The sequence below is a fragment of the Cryptotermes secundus genome, unplaced genomic scaffold (assembly GCF_002891405.2).
Source record: "Cryptotermes secundus unplaced genomic scaffold, Csec_1.0 scaffold699, whole genome shotgun sequence".
NCBI classification, from domain to species: Eukaryota; Metazoa; Arthropoda; class Insecta; order Blattodea; family Kalotermitidae; genus Cryptotermes; species Cryptotermes secundus.
The window spans coordinates 704,168-719,385 of record NW_019738883.1 but is presented as its reverse complement, the minus strand read 5'-3'; the positions used below and the strand labels follow the sequence as shown (position 1 = coordinate 719,385).

At 37.3% G+C, this 15,218-nt stretch overlaps 1 protein-coding gene across 3 annotated transcripts in view; it reads left to right on the top strand.

The window, feature by feature from the left end:
• LOC111871254 (bromodomain-containing protein 1) overlaps positions 1-14,248 on the top strand; it is a 52,263-nt gene extending 38,015 nt beyond the window's left edge. For all 3 annotated transcript variants that reach the window (XM_023864228.2, XM_023864227.2, XM_023864226.2), the window contains exons 16-21: positions 1,870-2,079; positions 3,330-3,555; positions 6,287-6,504; positions 9,484-9,719; positions 10,917-11,059; positions 13,392-14,248. In XM_023864228.2, the coding sequence (XP_023719996.1) occupies positions 1,870-2,079; positions 3,330-3,555; positions 6,287-6,504; positions 9,484-9,719; positions 10,917-11,059; positions 13,392-13,614 (1,256 nt within the window). In that variant the 3' untranslated portion in view covers positions 13,615-14,248. The remainder of the gene's footprint in view (positions 1-1,869; positions 2,080-3,329; positions 3,556-6,286; positions 6,505-9,483; positions 9,720-10,916; positions 11,060-13,391) is intronic.
• Positions 14,249-15,218: the final 970 nt, after the last annotated feature.

Sequence of the window (15,218 nt, the reverse complement as noted above, 5' to 3'; positions counted from 1 at the left end):
TACAGTATTTTTCAGACAGTCACCACTCCACCTCCACTGTAATTCTTTCCACTCATTGTTCTTTTCAAGGGATGGTTTGGTGCATTGGGCATGTCTTTTGCATTATCAGCATGTTCATTAATGCTCTACAGAATATTATGAATCCCCTTTTCAAACAGCAAATCATCTGTTCATCCATGTTTCCCATTCCTTGCTTATTTTCAGCATCTTACCTGAACCAATGTAACCTTTCACAGGTGTTTACATTAGTCATATGGTTAGGTAACATATCCATCAACACAACAAAGAAAATGGTATCACAATTGAAATCAATATCTCATAGATTGAATTTTTTTATTTACTGCTACATGTTTTGGTCCTCATGGGACCATCCTCGGGCAGTGGATAAAGTTAATTAAAATCTCATTACAGATCCGCATTGTGGTGCAACGTGTATCTGTTATAAAAGTTGTAGAAAATTGTGCCTTGTGTTGTGATGAAAATTACAATATAGAAAAATATTAGAAATATTGGAGTATACAAGAAATTGTGTTTAAAATGTTAGTGGAGGTAATTAAAGGGTGTCATGGTATTATGAATATAGGATTTTATAATAAGAATAAAGAGTTGTTACATGAGTAAAATAACTTAAATGTTAAAGGTATTAAAAATATTAAAACAGTATTATAAAATTATCAAGATATGAAGTTAATCCCTCATATGGAGTTGAAGGTTCCGATGTGTGGTAAAGGTATCTCTGTAACAGGCTGTGGAGGCCCATAGGGTTGAGAGAGGTCAAGGCTTCCACATTTTCTAGACAATCGGATCACAGATGGTGGTGAGGTTGTCGGCCTTGTGCGCCCGCCACCCTGGTGCTCATTTCTGTTAGAGTCTAAGTTGACCCCAGGGCCATAGTGCTCCTAGAAGGATTAGGTAAATTGAAAAAATCCACCTCGTCAGGGTCTGATGTGTGGTGGATGATATATTCTATAACGTAGCATGTTTTTGAATCCCTGTATTCATACTTACTAGTGATTGACCATAATTGATATATTGTTCTTAAGGCACAACGTTTTCAGTTTGTGTAACAATGACATTACTGCAAGATTTGAAAAAATAAGCTTTTTGAAATTGCTGTCATAAGCAAAGAATTTAGAATTTTCAGTTTCTAATTTTATACCTTCATATCAGGATTCTGTGTACTTTTCGGTTACTATAAATACATGGTAAGTTTACCAGCTTTCAACTACAGTAGCCTGTGTTCAATCCCAAATCAGGTTATGTGGGATTTATGCTGGATGGAGTGTCACTGGGGTGGATTCTGGAGTTCCGTGACTGATATAACAGGCTCTGGAGTGGGTGATTGTATTCATTGGCACATCTCTTACAATTACAATCATTTATAACAGCCCACAATCTATGACTGCCCAAGACTTGCTTCATTCCTTACTGGACTACAGGTGTCGTTCTCTTTCCCTGTGACTGATTTGGTTCTGATTTATGAATCAGTCACTTCTTCAGCTTCCATTGCCCGCTGGTTAACACCCCACAACTGAACACTCAACTTCTGAATTCTCTTATGACTGAACGATTGAACCCTCTGATGAATGATGACAAATGAATGCCCTCTCTTTTATAACTCAGGATGAACCAAAGAGAGACCACCACCTTGAACAGGATGTCTATTACCGCGTCCATGCATTGTTACAGAACGTGTTTTTGGTGAGTCATTGCCTAGCAATGGACTATTCCACATCTATTCATTGCTATGGGAACATGCTTAACGAACCATTAGCTAACACTGGTCATATTCATCACAATATCATTCCATATTTGATTTAGGCATAGTTCATGAATGCCTCATATATTTTAGGATCTTGTTTTTCATAGTGACATCCCCAATTAATGCTGTACAGAGCAGTGGTAAGCAGAAAAGTGGGCGTGGACGCAAAAAAATTGGAGGGAAACGACAAGCAGATGAAGGAACTGACTCTGTCATTAGTTCCAAAGTTGCATCTAGTACTACACCTAATACTCAAAATTTGAACAGTGCTGCTGGTGTCAGTGGACCTCACTCATCATTAGACCCCAGTATGAGAGGTAAGCAGCAAGAATGAGTTGAAGCATATTGCCATTGTCAAAAGCTACATTTTTTATCTAGATAATTACCAGGATATTTTTAATTATTTATGTTTCAGCAATAAATGTTATGTCGGAGTTTCTTGATATATGCATGCACACAGAGAAGTTTTCGTGTTTAACATGGAAAATAAAAGATAACAGTGGTGTTTGTAAAATCATAAAAAGAGAAGAATGTACGACTCTGATATTAAACAGTTTGATTCTTATGTCAGGTGCAGCATCCCATTATTAACATACGTGGGTCATTTCATAAGTAATACACTGGTTGGCAACACTGCAGATTAGATGATGCAACGACAGTGAGCCTCATGTCAGTTACAATTCAGGGCTTGAGAAAGAAGCATGTTATTTTGTTTCATTTATAATGTACTCTGTTCTTAAATAACGTTAGTTAGAAATGGAGCCTGCACGGTTCTCAGGTATTGTGACTGTTGAAGATCAAAGGTCATATATTAAGATCGAAACTTTACATGGAAAAAACCTGACAGAAATCCACATTGCTTTAAGTGAAGCTTGTGGTGAGTTAACAGTGGACTGTGGTACAGTTTCTCACTGGGCTAGTCGTTTTCATGGCGGTCGTGTGAGCATAAACCATGATCCAAGGCCAGGAAGGCCAAAAACATCAACAGATGAACAAAGTGTGAAACTTGTGTCAGATGCTCTTAAAGAAGATCGTTGTGCGACATGTGAGGAACTTTCTGAAACCACGGGGATTCCACCAACGTCAGTATTCCGAATTCTGACAAATGATTTAAAGAAGAGAAAGATTTCTGCATGATGGGTCCCTCACTGCTTGACTGCTGAACAGAAGCAGAAACGCCTCGACATTGCAACCTTGCTGAAACAAAGATTCGACGTTGAAGGTCAAGCATTCTTGTATTGACTTGTCACTATTGATGAAATGTGGGATTTGCAACGCATCACCTTCCCTGAAGATGGAGGCGATACGTTCCTCCGAAACATTGGCTGAAACAAAGAATACACGGCGCCAGATCCCGGAAGACAACTTTCTTTGTGGTGTGTAATGTTTGCCCTTTACATAGTTACATTGCTGGGTGAATAAATCCATAAATCGACCTACACAAACGAATACCTCTATAATACTGGACATATTGCATACATAGTGCAGAAATGATCATAAAATTTCTGTTTGAAAATTCTTGCTATCGAGGTAAGGTATTTTCTGATTAATTTGTTTTGTTTTTGAGACTCATCTGGAGGGACTGTTCCTGCCACCACCCCAGTCAAATTAACTGCATCTTCTGAACAGACACATTCAGGCACAGTGTCGCAGCTTACGTCTGTCTCTCCATCTGGTGTAAATCGTCGTACAGCTGTACTGTTTACTCGAAAGGCTGCTGCTGCTGCTTCAGCAATTAAAAAGCCAGACACCCACAGTGGTGCACATGGTGGGACCAATAGTTCTGCAAGCATGTAAGTTAGTAAGAATGGATAATGAATATTATTAAACTATAACCTCCATCTAGTGCCAAGGTCAAGAACCATGGAGCTGTACCTCCACCCTCCCATATGTGTTCATGGCATGGTGTTTGCACAGGTACAACCTTTACCTGTACCTGCACTGGAACTGCTTTATACAGTATGTATAACACATACATCACCAGAAATTGAACCTGGGCCACTGTGGGGGAGCCAAATGCACCGCCTGCTTAGTCGCAGCCTGTCCCACTAGAATAGCATTCCACAGATCATGAAAATGATGTGCATGTGAGTCCAAGAACCTAAGCAGCTGTCACAAACAACAAACATTGTTCCTTAAATTGCAGTGCAAATGTTTCTGCATAGGAGCACTAGTAAGACTGTAACTACATTGTAAAAAAAAAAAACAACTCATTATTACTTCAGAAGGTACTATGTTTGTTCACATAATTTGTGAGCCTCCAAGTTGAAGGTTGTGGATCTATACATCCACTCCCCATATGCCTTCATAGTGTAGTGCTTCATTAGTTAAGCACAGGGACAACTTTACCTTTGCCTTTTACCAAGTTGTAGGTAAGAAATTTCCCAGCAAAATTAAATACTGTACTTTTACTTATGACCCTTAGCCACAAATTTTTAATAAATGCATATGAATATGCAGGGTGTCTCATAATTTAATGGCCAGACTTCAGGAGCATAGTTGGCAGATCATTAGACGCACAGAATGGCCTTTAAACAGCATTTAAGTTCATCACTACAGTATATGGATTAATTTTCAGGCTGTTGGATTCAACTGGTGTGGTTATTTTTCACTGTGTAAAGTGTTAGGGAGATACAGTAGTTGTTAGAGCACTTAAATGACGCTGCTGCTCATGTAAGAAAAGAGTGCTTAAATATTAGGCATTAAGTGTGGCAGTGTAAAGTGGCACATGTTTGAGCTAAAGTAGGCCATATTGAAAACTTAGTTAAGTTTTAAACTTTTAATTTAATAATTATTCAGTTAGTAAAGTAATTTAGTTGTAACTCCTAGAGTTTGTAATAAAACAGTTCAAAGAAAAAGCGGTTTTTATATTTAGTCAACACCACAGTAGCTCTGAACTTGATAACAGTAAATAATCAAATTCTTGCTTGTAGGACAACTTTTGCTTCAAATGATGTACAGAATGTGCTCCTGAAGTCTAACCTTTATGTGGTAAGACACAGTATATATTTAATACATAATTTGCATCTTCACATTTTGTCAGTCCCCTGATCTATGCATTGTCTGCTTGAATAGACATGTATTAAGGCTGTAGTAATGCGTGCTAGTGTTTATGCTAGATCACCTCAAGATGAATGGGTACAGGGATGTGCTGATGTCAGTGGGCAGGTAGTCAGGCCAAGACAGTTAGGATGGAATGGAAAAAGGGAAAGGCCATTGGATGTTCACTATGGAAGAACAACATAAGTCAGTGGTTTTTTTAAGCTGGTCATTTAACATTTTCAGTACTGAGTCCATATAATATTGGACGATAGGATGATTAATGAATGTGGAGCAGCTGATGGAATGAAAATTGGCAGGAGAAGCCAAACTACTTAGAGAAAACCCACTTCCATGGTGGGAAGCCAGTGACTAAGTAAGGCACATCTGCAGTCAGTGGTATCTATATGCTTTTTACTGCTGTCGTGTACACTAGATGATATCAGTAGGAGGGACTGGTGCTGGCTTGTTTCATTTAAAGATCTCCATCAATCTACCTAGGTCACATGTGTCCTATTTTTCAAAACTTTCTTAAGTTATTGATCACTTTATTAGATTTCATCATTCTGTTGCGCTGGTTAATCATGAATTTGTGGGAGCAGTCTAGGAGGTGCAACTTCTTATTGTGTTCGTAGAGTGGTGGTTGTTGTTCAACTTGTTCAGTTGGTATTTAATGAAGCTACTATTCCATAGTTTCGTGAATTGTAGTATGCATTGTTATTGAGCAGTTATGTTGCATATGAGGTTGTTGATGTTCAGTATGACATAGTATCATGGGTGGCGGTCGCCACCTGTTTTTATTTGTAATGAATATTGTGCACAAGTATGTGACATTTATCTGCCTTTCTTATTCCTTCAGGTCACAGTTCCTCATAAGTTATTGCCTTCAAATTAACAAGAAGTTAGTTTCTGTTTAATATATGGTTTTCATGGGGGCATGTAGTAGTCTAGTTGGTTGAGGCACTATGCTGCAAGCTGGAAGGTTGCGAGTTCGAATCCTGATGAGGTTATTGGATCCCCCCCCCCCAATTTACATGATCCTTCCAGACACAGTATGGCCCTGGGGTTGACTCAGCCTCTAACAGAAATGAGTACCAGGAATCTTCCTGGAGGGTAAAGGGCAGCTGGCGCATAATGCTGACAGCGTTACTGCCATGTGGGAGTCTCGACATCTCTCAACCGTATGGGCCTTCATGGCCTGTTACTGGGATAACTTTATATTTTTATATGGTTTTCATGACATGTTTTCCTTTCATAAAATGAGGAGCACATGCCCTTGTAACAGAGCCTACCCATGCAGTGTAATTACATAGACTACGACCTATGAAATTCAACAGCAAAGTTATATAAACCTTGCTCTCTTGTATTTTGCAATTTTGAGGTTGTGTAGTATTTTATGTTCACAGATGAATGAGAAATTCTATCAGTTACATGATTTAATAATAAAATATTTTGATTTATTGTGGTTAACACATGTTGTTACAGGTCCAGTAGTTCATCATTAATATCTAGCCGACGACGAGTTGGTCGACCCCGTAAAAACTTGGATGCTCTAATGAATCAGTGCTCAGTTTCTACTTCTAATGTTGAGCCAAATCTTCATTTATCAGGAACAGGAGATGGTGATCATGCAAGCATGTTGATGCCTGCTCCACCCTTGCCATGCTCTGAGAGCTTCACTGTGTATAGACGGGGTGGAGGAGGTTAGTGATTTGCAAATTAAGTCAGTGTCAGGAAGCGACATTATCACTGGAGGAAGGATAATTGAAGATACTTCAGACCCTAACTTTATCAGTCTTGAAAGCCTATATATTTATGTGTAATTATACATAAATATATAGTCTTTCAAGACTGATAAAGTTAGGGTCTGAAGTATCTGAAGTATTTCATTTGATGCCCAGAATATCCAAAATAAGGTAAGATAGATGCACATGCCTACAACAAAAATCAGGCAAATCCTTTGGGAGTAAAAGCTAAAGCAATGTTCAAGAATATTCATGTATGAGCTTACTGTATTCTTTCAATTTAAATTATAATTTAGCTTTAGCTTTTACTCCCAAATACAAGGATTTGCCTGATTTTTGATGTAGGCATGTGCATCTATCTTACCTTATTTTGGATATTCTGGGCATCAAATGAAATGGAGTTAGCCATGCATATCAGCTTATACCCGTAGCCATAGTGGTGTAAAGGAAACAGCAGAATCTTACTGCAAAGAATATCTGATGAAATCATTACCAGATTTAATTGAGTGTGATGGCTTAGATGTATTATGGACCCAATTTGGTCTTGTTTATTGTTACTGTGGAACTATTAATGAAACATATTTCATGAGATCTAAAAGTTCTTCGCGATGGTATATTAATACAGTTATTGGGTTTTTTAACATTATCCATTGCCATGTTTTTTTATTTAAAACAGTGTTTCGGACAATAGATTCTGTCATCATCTTCAGGTATGGCTTATATACTCAGTTGGGCCCAATTGAGTAGGCTTTTGCCTGAAGAAGAGGGCAGAATCCAGTGTCTGAAATGTTGTGTTTTAAATAAAAAAACATGATGAATATTTTCTTAAAACTCAATAATTGTATTCAATCAGGTCTGNAGGATGAACAGGACTGGCGTAATAAGACACGACGTAGCGATCGGGAACCCTGAACAGTTTTAATATTTTTACGATTGACATTTGTCAATATATATGATGGACATATATTTTAGTTATTTTAAAGTGAAGACAAGGCATACAATGTACTAGTTTGACGTGAATTGAGTAGCACCTGAAGATGGCATTCTTATGCCGAAACATGTAGTGAAAGTGAGAGAAGAAGATAGATAAGTGTATGCACTGCAAGACGGAATAAACAAATCATGAACTTAAATCAGTGCAACAGGACGCTAAAATATAACAGGTCTGTTATATTGCAAGACTCTTAATGAATTAATCAACATTTTTACAAGCAGTTGCATACCTCTGCTTGGCTCATGAAGTTTAAGAGGAAAGTTTGGTATTCTTGTAATCATATGATCTAATTCTGTTTTGAGTTTGTTGAACAAACATGACAGTGGGCAGTCTTCCATACCCTCTGCATTAAAATATGTGATTTCTTTCTCTACAGTTATATGAAGATAACTATTTGGGGTGGGGGACTAAGCTTACTAGTGTGTCCTTCCTGAATACGGGGGTTTGTACCTGAAAAACACCATGTTCAGTCACATGTTCATTTAATATAATCTGCACTTTAATAACTTATGTAAATATTTGCATAATAACAGAAATTCACAACATGTAATTAACACAGAAATATGTTACAAATAATGATGTGCATAAACAAATGTAATTTCTTTCTTTAACAGTGAAAAATAACTGGATTTTGTTAGAGAAGCAAGAGAGATCTAGAGGAACAGATGAAAGTTGATTGATTCAACTAGCCAGTTTGAGGTTACTCAAATGATGCAAGTGAAATTGTATATAAGCAAACAGTGGTCTTGAGGTGGTTAATGGGATGTATCATCGAAACTACATTGTGCAAATCTGCATTTGTTGGTCCACTATGGTCATAGTATGCATCCCATGAAAAATCTATATAATATCACATTCCACTGTATGTGAAGAAAAGAATTTGTGATAAGGAATAGAAACTTTTCTCTTCCCCTGACCTTTCATTCAGAACATGGAATTTACAAGTTTCAACAGATGAAGTTGAAAGTCTCAAGTTGTTAGGTGTGTTCTGAAAAGGGAATTGAAAATCATTATTTAGTTTTGTCAGATCCACTCATCTCCATCCACTAGAAGCAGTGTTAAAACTACCACACTGATTCTGTCTAAATTCAGGTGGTAAATGTACAGCAAATTTTATCTTGACATTTAAATTATGTTCTAATTTTTTCATTTCAGATACCACTTTTATGTACAGTACACATTATTATGACAATTTATAACATTTGTAAAAATGTTTATTCTTATGTATACTAACGATAACCTGAAAATGGTAGAAATACCTAGCTGCAAGTCTCTCCTATAACTTCTGCTTATGTACAATATAATATGGCACTAAGTTTTGAACAATAATGTATATATGGCAGTAGTTTTTCTTTGGAGTCATTGTGACAAGGATTTGAAAACAGGAAAGAATAATTCAGCATTCTTATGTCAGTAGCATTATCTGAACCAGAGAGTCAAAGATTTTTGTAAACATTCATAACCTCTTCTACACACCAGCTGTTAATTAGGTGGTGATGTCCTTTACAAACAAAAGTCCCACCCATTATTTGCTGCACACCTGCATGTCCCACCTTCATTCTGCTAATAATTGACTACATATGCATTGACGGATTTATGATGGACCCTTCATGATTAATAAGGAAAGAAGAATATTAGTCTTTACTGTCATGTGTTCCATTATTACAGGTCACAATGCATGCAGTCCATGTGGCTAAGAAATCAGTTTCTTCAATAATAGTACCATTACCTCCAAGTTAAAATCTAGCCATCAGCGCAATCATACCAGGAAATTTAAAATTGCTTATAATGAAGGTTAAATAATGAAGAATCACTCAGACCACTTAGCTGTTCCAGGGACATTTTGATAGCAAGGTAGAGAGTTGCCATTCTCTCTTGGCATATTCACATTACTATATGAATATCATAAATAAAGAGAAGTACTGTATCATGAAATTTTTCAGATATTCCTGCTGAGACTGATGAAGAGACGCAGTCAGACTCAACATGTTCAAGTTGCTCAACATCAGAAGGTAGCACAGGTAGCAGTGAAGATGGCAGCTCAAGCATTGACTTGCAACAAAGGGCTGTTTCAGGAGGTGAATCTTCAGGTGAAGAGGAAGGTGCCAGTAGTGGCTCACTGGAACCTCTGGATCTAGTGTGGGCTAAGTGTCGGGGATACCCCTGGTACCCAGCTCTGGTAAGTAACAGCACAGTGACAATTCTATTTGTTGTCAGGATTCAATGTTTATGTTTTCACAAACTCAGCACATTGTACCACTGACATTATTAGTGTTTGTTAACTTGTAAATTAAGAATAAAGTAACCTTATTCCTGTTATCTTAATTTATGCCAAATTCTTTGAGGAACACAACAATTTAGCACTGGCACCACAGTGTTATGAGAATTTATGAAGTCCTAAAAATGCTTGTAATGGATATTAGTAATATCTGAAAATGGTTGAAATACATATCTACAAGTCAATCGCCTAACTTCCAATTACATATACCATGTGATAATAAGGTTTAAATAATGATGTGGGCACAACAATATTGCTTCTTCTTTGAAGTCAATATTACTGGGATATGAAAATAATGAATAATTAAACTTTGGTTAGTAAATTAGTAGCCTGTATATACCTCACAGTCTTTCCTCCTTCATCTTGCTTCTGTTTTAGAGGTCTATAATTCCTTACCTGTCCATTCTATTCATGTGTTTTTCCTGCCTTTTTCTGTATGCTTTTATCTCTCCGTCGGTTCATTTCATGTACCTCAGTATTCTTTTTCCTTTTCCTCCTCTCCTTTCCATTTGTGTTGGCTATGGGTTTTCTTGTCTCATTTCTGCCATTTCATTTCCTATATGTCTCTTCTCCTATGCCCACCTATTACTGATATTTAGTACAGTCACTTCATACATTTTCCAGTACATGCTTCTCGACTTCTTTCTTTCACTGAATTCTGCATAAATGTTTCACTGATGTATATGAATGTTTACCTTATATTTCTTAAGTGTCGCTCATCATTTGGTTTTGCTATTTGTCATATATTTAGGTTCACTAAGAGTAGCAGGAACGCTTGTGTGAGAAAAGTAATGAATGAACTTCATGTTTTAATTTGATGGATAAGGTATTGATGTTTGTTGGGTATTTTAGTATACGAAAGTAGGTATGACCAAAAGCCACTTGATTGATTATATAAGAGTTGAGATGTGTTTACTCAACTGGATTCAGTCTGTTGCACCTGCTCTATGTGGTTCGCTCATGGATTTCTTCTTGTCTTCTACCCTGAAGATGGAGGGGATATGTTCCTCTGAAAATTCGGTTAACACAATTTCTACACGGCGACACATCCCAGAAGAAATTCTTGAAAATATAATTATTTATTTTTTACTGTTTTAGATAATCAACCCAAAAATGCCTCGAGCAGGGTATTTGCATAATGGAGTACCAATACCAGCACCACCAGCCGATGTGTTAGCCCTTGCATCCAACTATGAGGAGCCTGTTTACCTTGTACTCTTCTTTGATACAAAGCGCACATGGTATAGTAACATTTATTTATGAGTTAGGTTTGTGGATTATTGCTTGCAGCTATCAGAAATAGCATCTAAGATTGAGACATGTTTGAAGACAAACAGAAATTAAATCTGTAACTAAAGAATCAAAAGTAATTTGAATGTGATATAAGAAACTGAAAATTTGATGTGAGTCAAGAACTTTTGAATCGAGTTAATGAGGATGACAATTTTTTAAAGAACATTATTACCAGAGATGAGACATGGGTTTATGGGTACAATGTTGAAACAAAGCTCAGTCATCACAGTGGGTGGTAAAAGGATCACCATAACCAAAACAAGCGAGACAAGTGCAGTCAAATGTTAAAGTCATACTGACAATTTTTTTTTTTTTTCGATTCTGAGGGTGTTGTTCACCATGAATTTCTTCCGCAAGGCAAGACAGTGAAAAGGAATATTATCTTTAAGTAATGAAACGTCTTTGTGAGGCTATCAGAAAAAAAAAAGGCCTAATGCTTGGAGATCAAACTGAGATGCTCCATACTGACAATGTGCCCGCCCATGTATTAGTGTTAATCCTTTTTTTTTTTTTTTTTTTTGCGAAACATGAGACAACAGTTGTTCCACAACCTCCTTACTCGCCTGATCTAGCACCAGCAGACTTTTTTTTTATTCCACAAATTAAAAATATTGTTGAAAGACCGACATTTTGAGTCTGATTGACTCAAAGGAAAATTCGCTGGCAGACCTGCACAGTGTCCCGAATGAAGCATTCCAGAAATGTTTCGAAGGATGGAAGAAACGTGAGTGATGTATTCAAAGCGGAGGGGACTGGTTTGAAGGTGACAAGGCTAAATAGCTTCTAAGGCAGGCACATTTTTTTTTATTTAAGAAATTCAGGAATTTACCAGACAAACCTTGTATGCCAGCTAGAAATGTTGAGACATGATGAACATGTTGCTTCATAGTGAACCAAGCACACAGCACCTGCATATTAGAAACAATGTGGATGTAATAGGTACTAACTAACTAACTAACTTCATGGAGCTGAGCCCTTCTTGAAAAGCCACCAGTTGTGCATTTACTCAGGAACTTCCCAGCATTCTATGGAACCCGAAGGTTCATTACATTGTTCACAAGAGCGTTGCACTGGTGCCTGTCTTGATCCAGATCAGTCCAGTTCATACCACGCCATCCTGTCTATCAACCCACCTACATCTTGCTCTTTCTAGTCGTCTCTTTCCTTCTGGCTTTCCACCAATATCCTATACACATTCCTCCTTCCCCATTCGTGCTACGTGCTTATCCCATCTCAGCCTCCTTGGCTTGATCATTACAATTATGCTTGGCAAAGACTATAAAATATGAAGCTCCTCATTATCCAGTTTTATCCTAAATTTTATCCTCTGTTGGCGCAGGAACATTCAGAACAATATCACACCAGAGACTTCTTAGTATTAATTACAGCATTCTATCATTAACAAACTTGACCCTCTTAACTGCTGATGTGATTCTCTTATGTACAAAAAATACTGTAACTAATTCATGATTTTCTTTCACCTTTCCATAAAAAGATGTATGTTCACCTACTGGTTTGGTGCCACCTCTGTCCCTTCTGACCTCCTGTACACCCTCTGAATCTAACTTATATTTTGAGATTTCTTTTGGAGCTGTCATGAGAGAATCTTCCCTGTACAGACTTCTTACATTTCACATACCAAATCTTATGTCCATTTTCCTTAGCTTAGGTTGTTTACTCAAATAATTCATCCAGGTCTGAGGACCTTTGTGACATTTTGTAACAAGCTTATCATTTATGGTGAGGAGTTGTTAGCCCCATGCCTAGCCACCAGGCTGGAGGACCACCCCTTGTCAGCTGTCCACGACTGCTTATTCAGTATATTTGCAGCTACCCTCCATATCTAGCAGCCGTCTCCGTCCACAACCTGAGGATGTGCCATGCCATGTTGACAAGATATAATAGATAACTGAGGACAGAAAATTTTTCTCATAATTTCTGTACTGGGATGTGACACTCAAGTGGTGTAAACAGTAAAGTTTCACAGTAGTCTTGATGGTAAGAAAGTTAATGTAAAAGATGTACCTCATTTCCCTGTATTTTTGTTCAGCACATGCATTAAACATTTTAGCACGTAAGCAGCAGTGAACTGGTTAATAAAAGTAAGGAGGTTAGATGCAGTAATGTGTAGTTTGGTACCTGTCTACCAAACTGCTCCGTGTAACATCCCAGAGTACTGTAAACTTAATAATCACCATCATGAAAACTCAAATCTGAAACAAGTTATTATTTGTGGATATTCTCAAATTATTGTTCAGATCTAAATTACGTTGCTTACAGGCAATGGCTACCACGAAACAAGCTGGAGCCACTTGGGATAGCAACTGAGGTTGATCAGGCCAAACTGACAGAGTCTCGCAAACCAGCAGATCGTAAGGCAGTACGGAAAGCATATCAGGAAGCTATGTTACATCGTTGTCAGGTGTCTGGAGGCCAAGGGAAGAGAAGTCGTGCTGCCAGCATTGGAAATGCTGATCTTCCAGTACCTACCGATGAGAACTAAAAGCTCTGACATGCAACATGGAACATGATGTGTAACTTAAGTGTTGTTCTTCTAAACTCTGATGAGAAGTGGCTGGAAAGTTTGGTAGCAGTGACAGAAAAACAGTGACTTAGTGTACATAAGCTAACCCACAAGAACTGAAGTCTGGTAGCACTTTGTAAACTTATCAGACACAATTCATACAGAAACAACTAGGGACCTAGTATTTATACAAAGCTGTAACATAAATATTGAACAACGTTCGTGTGTATCACAATCATCAAACTTTTTTTTAGCCGTAGCTACCATACAGTACGATACAAAATCATACAGATAACACAGTACTTTGTATGTCACACAGATTTTTTAAGTGTTCAGTGACTCAGCATTATCACCAACATTTTTTATGACATTACCATGCTGAAAATGTGTGCATTGTAATAAATGGCCTGTTAATTAAAATAATCTTCATAAATTACAACTGCCATCTTTAAACAAGGAATTATTAATGTAATAGACAAGAGCTGTAACCAGTACACAGAGGTTGTGATCATATGATCAATACTGATCAGGCATGTGCAAGAGTGATGTTTCAGGTCAAAACAAGAATGTGGAAGAATTTGTAGAATCAAGACAGTAAAATTTTTCTGTAGTAGACCAATTGTTTCACTATAATAATATGTAACATTAGCCACTTTTTCACAGTGCACTGAAGTGTATTGCCATATTTACCTGAATGGAAGATAATTCTGAATACAAAACCTTCATGTACTATGAAATGTCTGCACAGAAAGAAGTAACTTTTTTAATCTTACAGCAAACACATGAAAGAAAATAAATATTAGAAAACATGTACTATGTATGAAAAACATCTAGTTAGCTTCCCCCTTGAAATTATTAGGCTTTAGTCTCCTGCTGTTCAGCATTCCTATCACCTATCTCAGCTTCATTGTCTTCACAGTTCCCCTCTTCTCTCTCATATTCATTGCTTACACTCGCATTCACTGCCAACATTTCCATCTTCTTCATCCATCCTTTCATCAGATATACAGTGCTTTTTAAATCCTTTGGCTATGAAATCTGGAGAGCTCTGTTGCCATAGTCTTGATCCAGTACAGTGGTTCTACACTGGGCCTCTTTATTCCCACCTTGGTGTTCAGAGCATAGTTCTCTACAAAGAGCCATTCATAATACAGTTTTTTCAAGTTATCATTAAAAGCCTTATTCCTACATGTAATTATGAAGTCATCCTCACTATGACCACAAAGTCAGTATTCATTACATGAATCACAGATTTAACATCCAGTGTTAATGACCTTCAAATGTATTCTGTACAAGCCTTTCTTGTTTTTTTTTCAACAGTCCTCTTCATCTGCCATTCCAGACCACTTGTAGGCTATCCTCATCAATTCATTTAGTCATCAGTGCCTCAGACACATGGTTATTAGTGCCATAGGCACCTGACCCAAGAAATAATATTTATGATTCAGTATCACTTGTTATTGATGTAGATAATTTTTCAGTCCTTTCTTTGCAGCACCCAGCTTTGTCCAAGGTGGTATGGTTTCTCTGCACAGATCTCTTTTTGTTCACATGTTTTCTCAGTTTTATTTTATGACATGTTT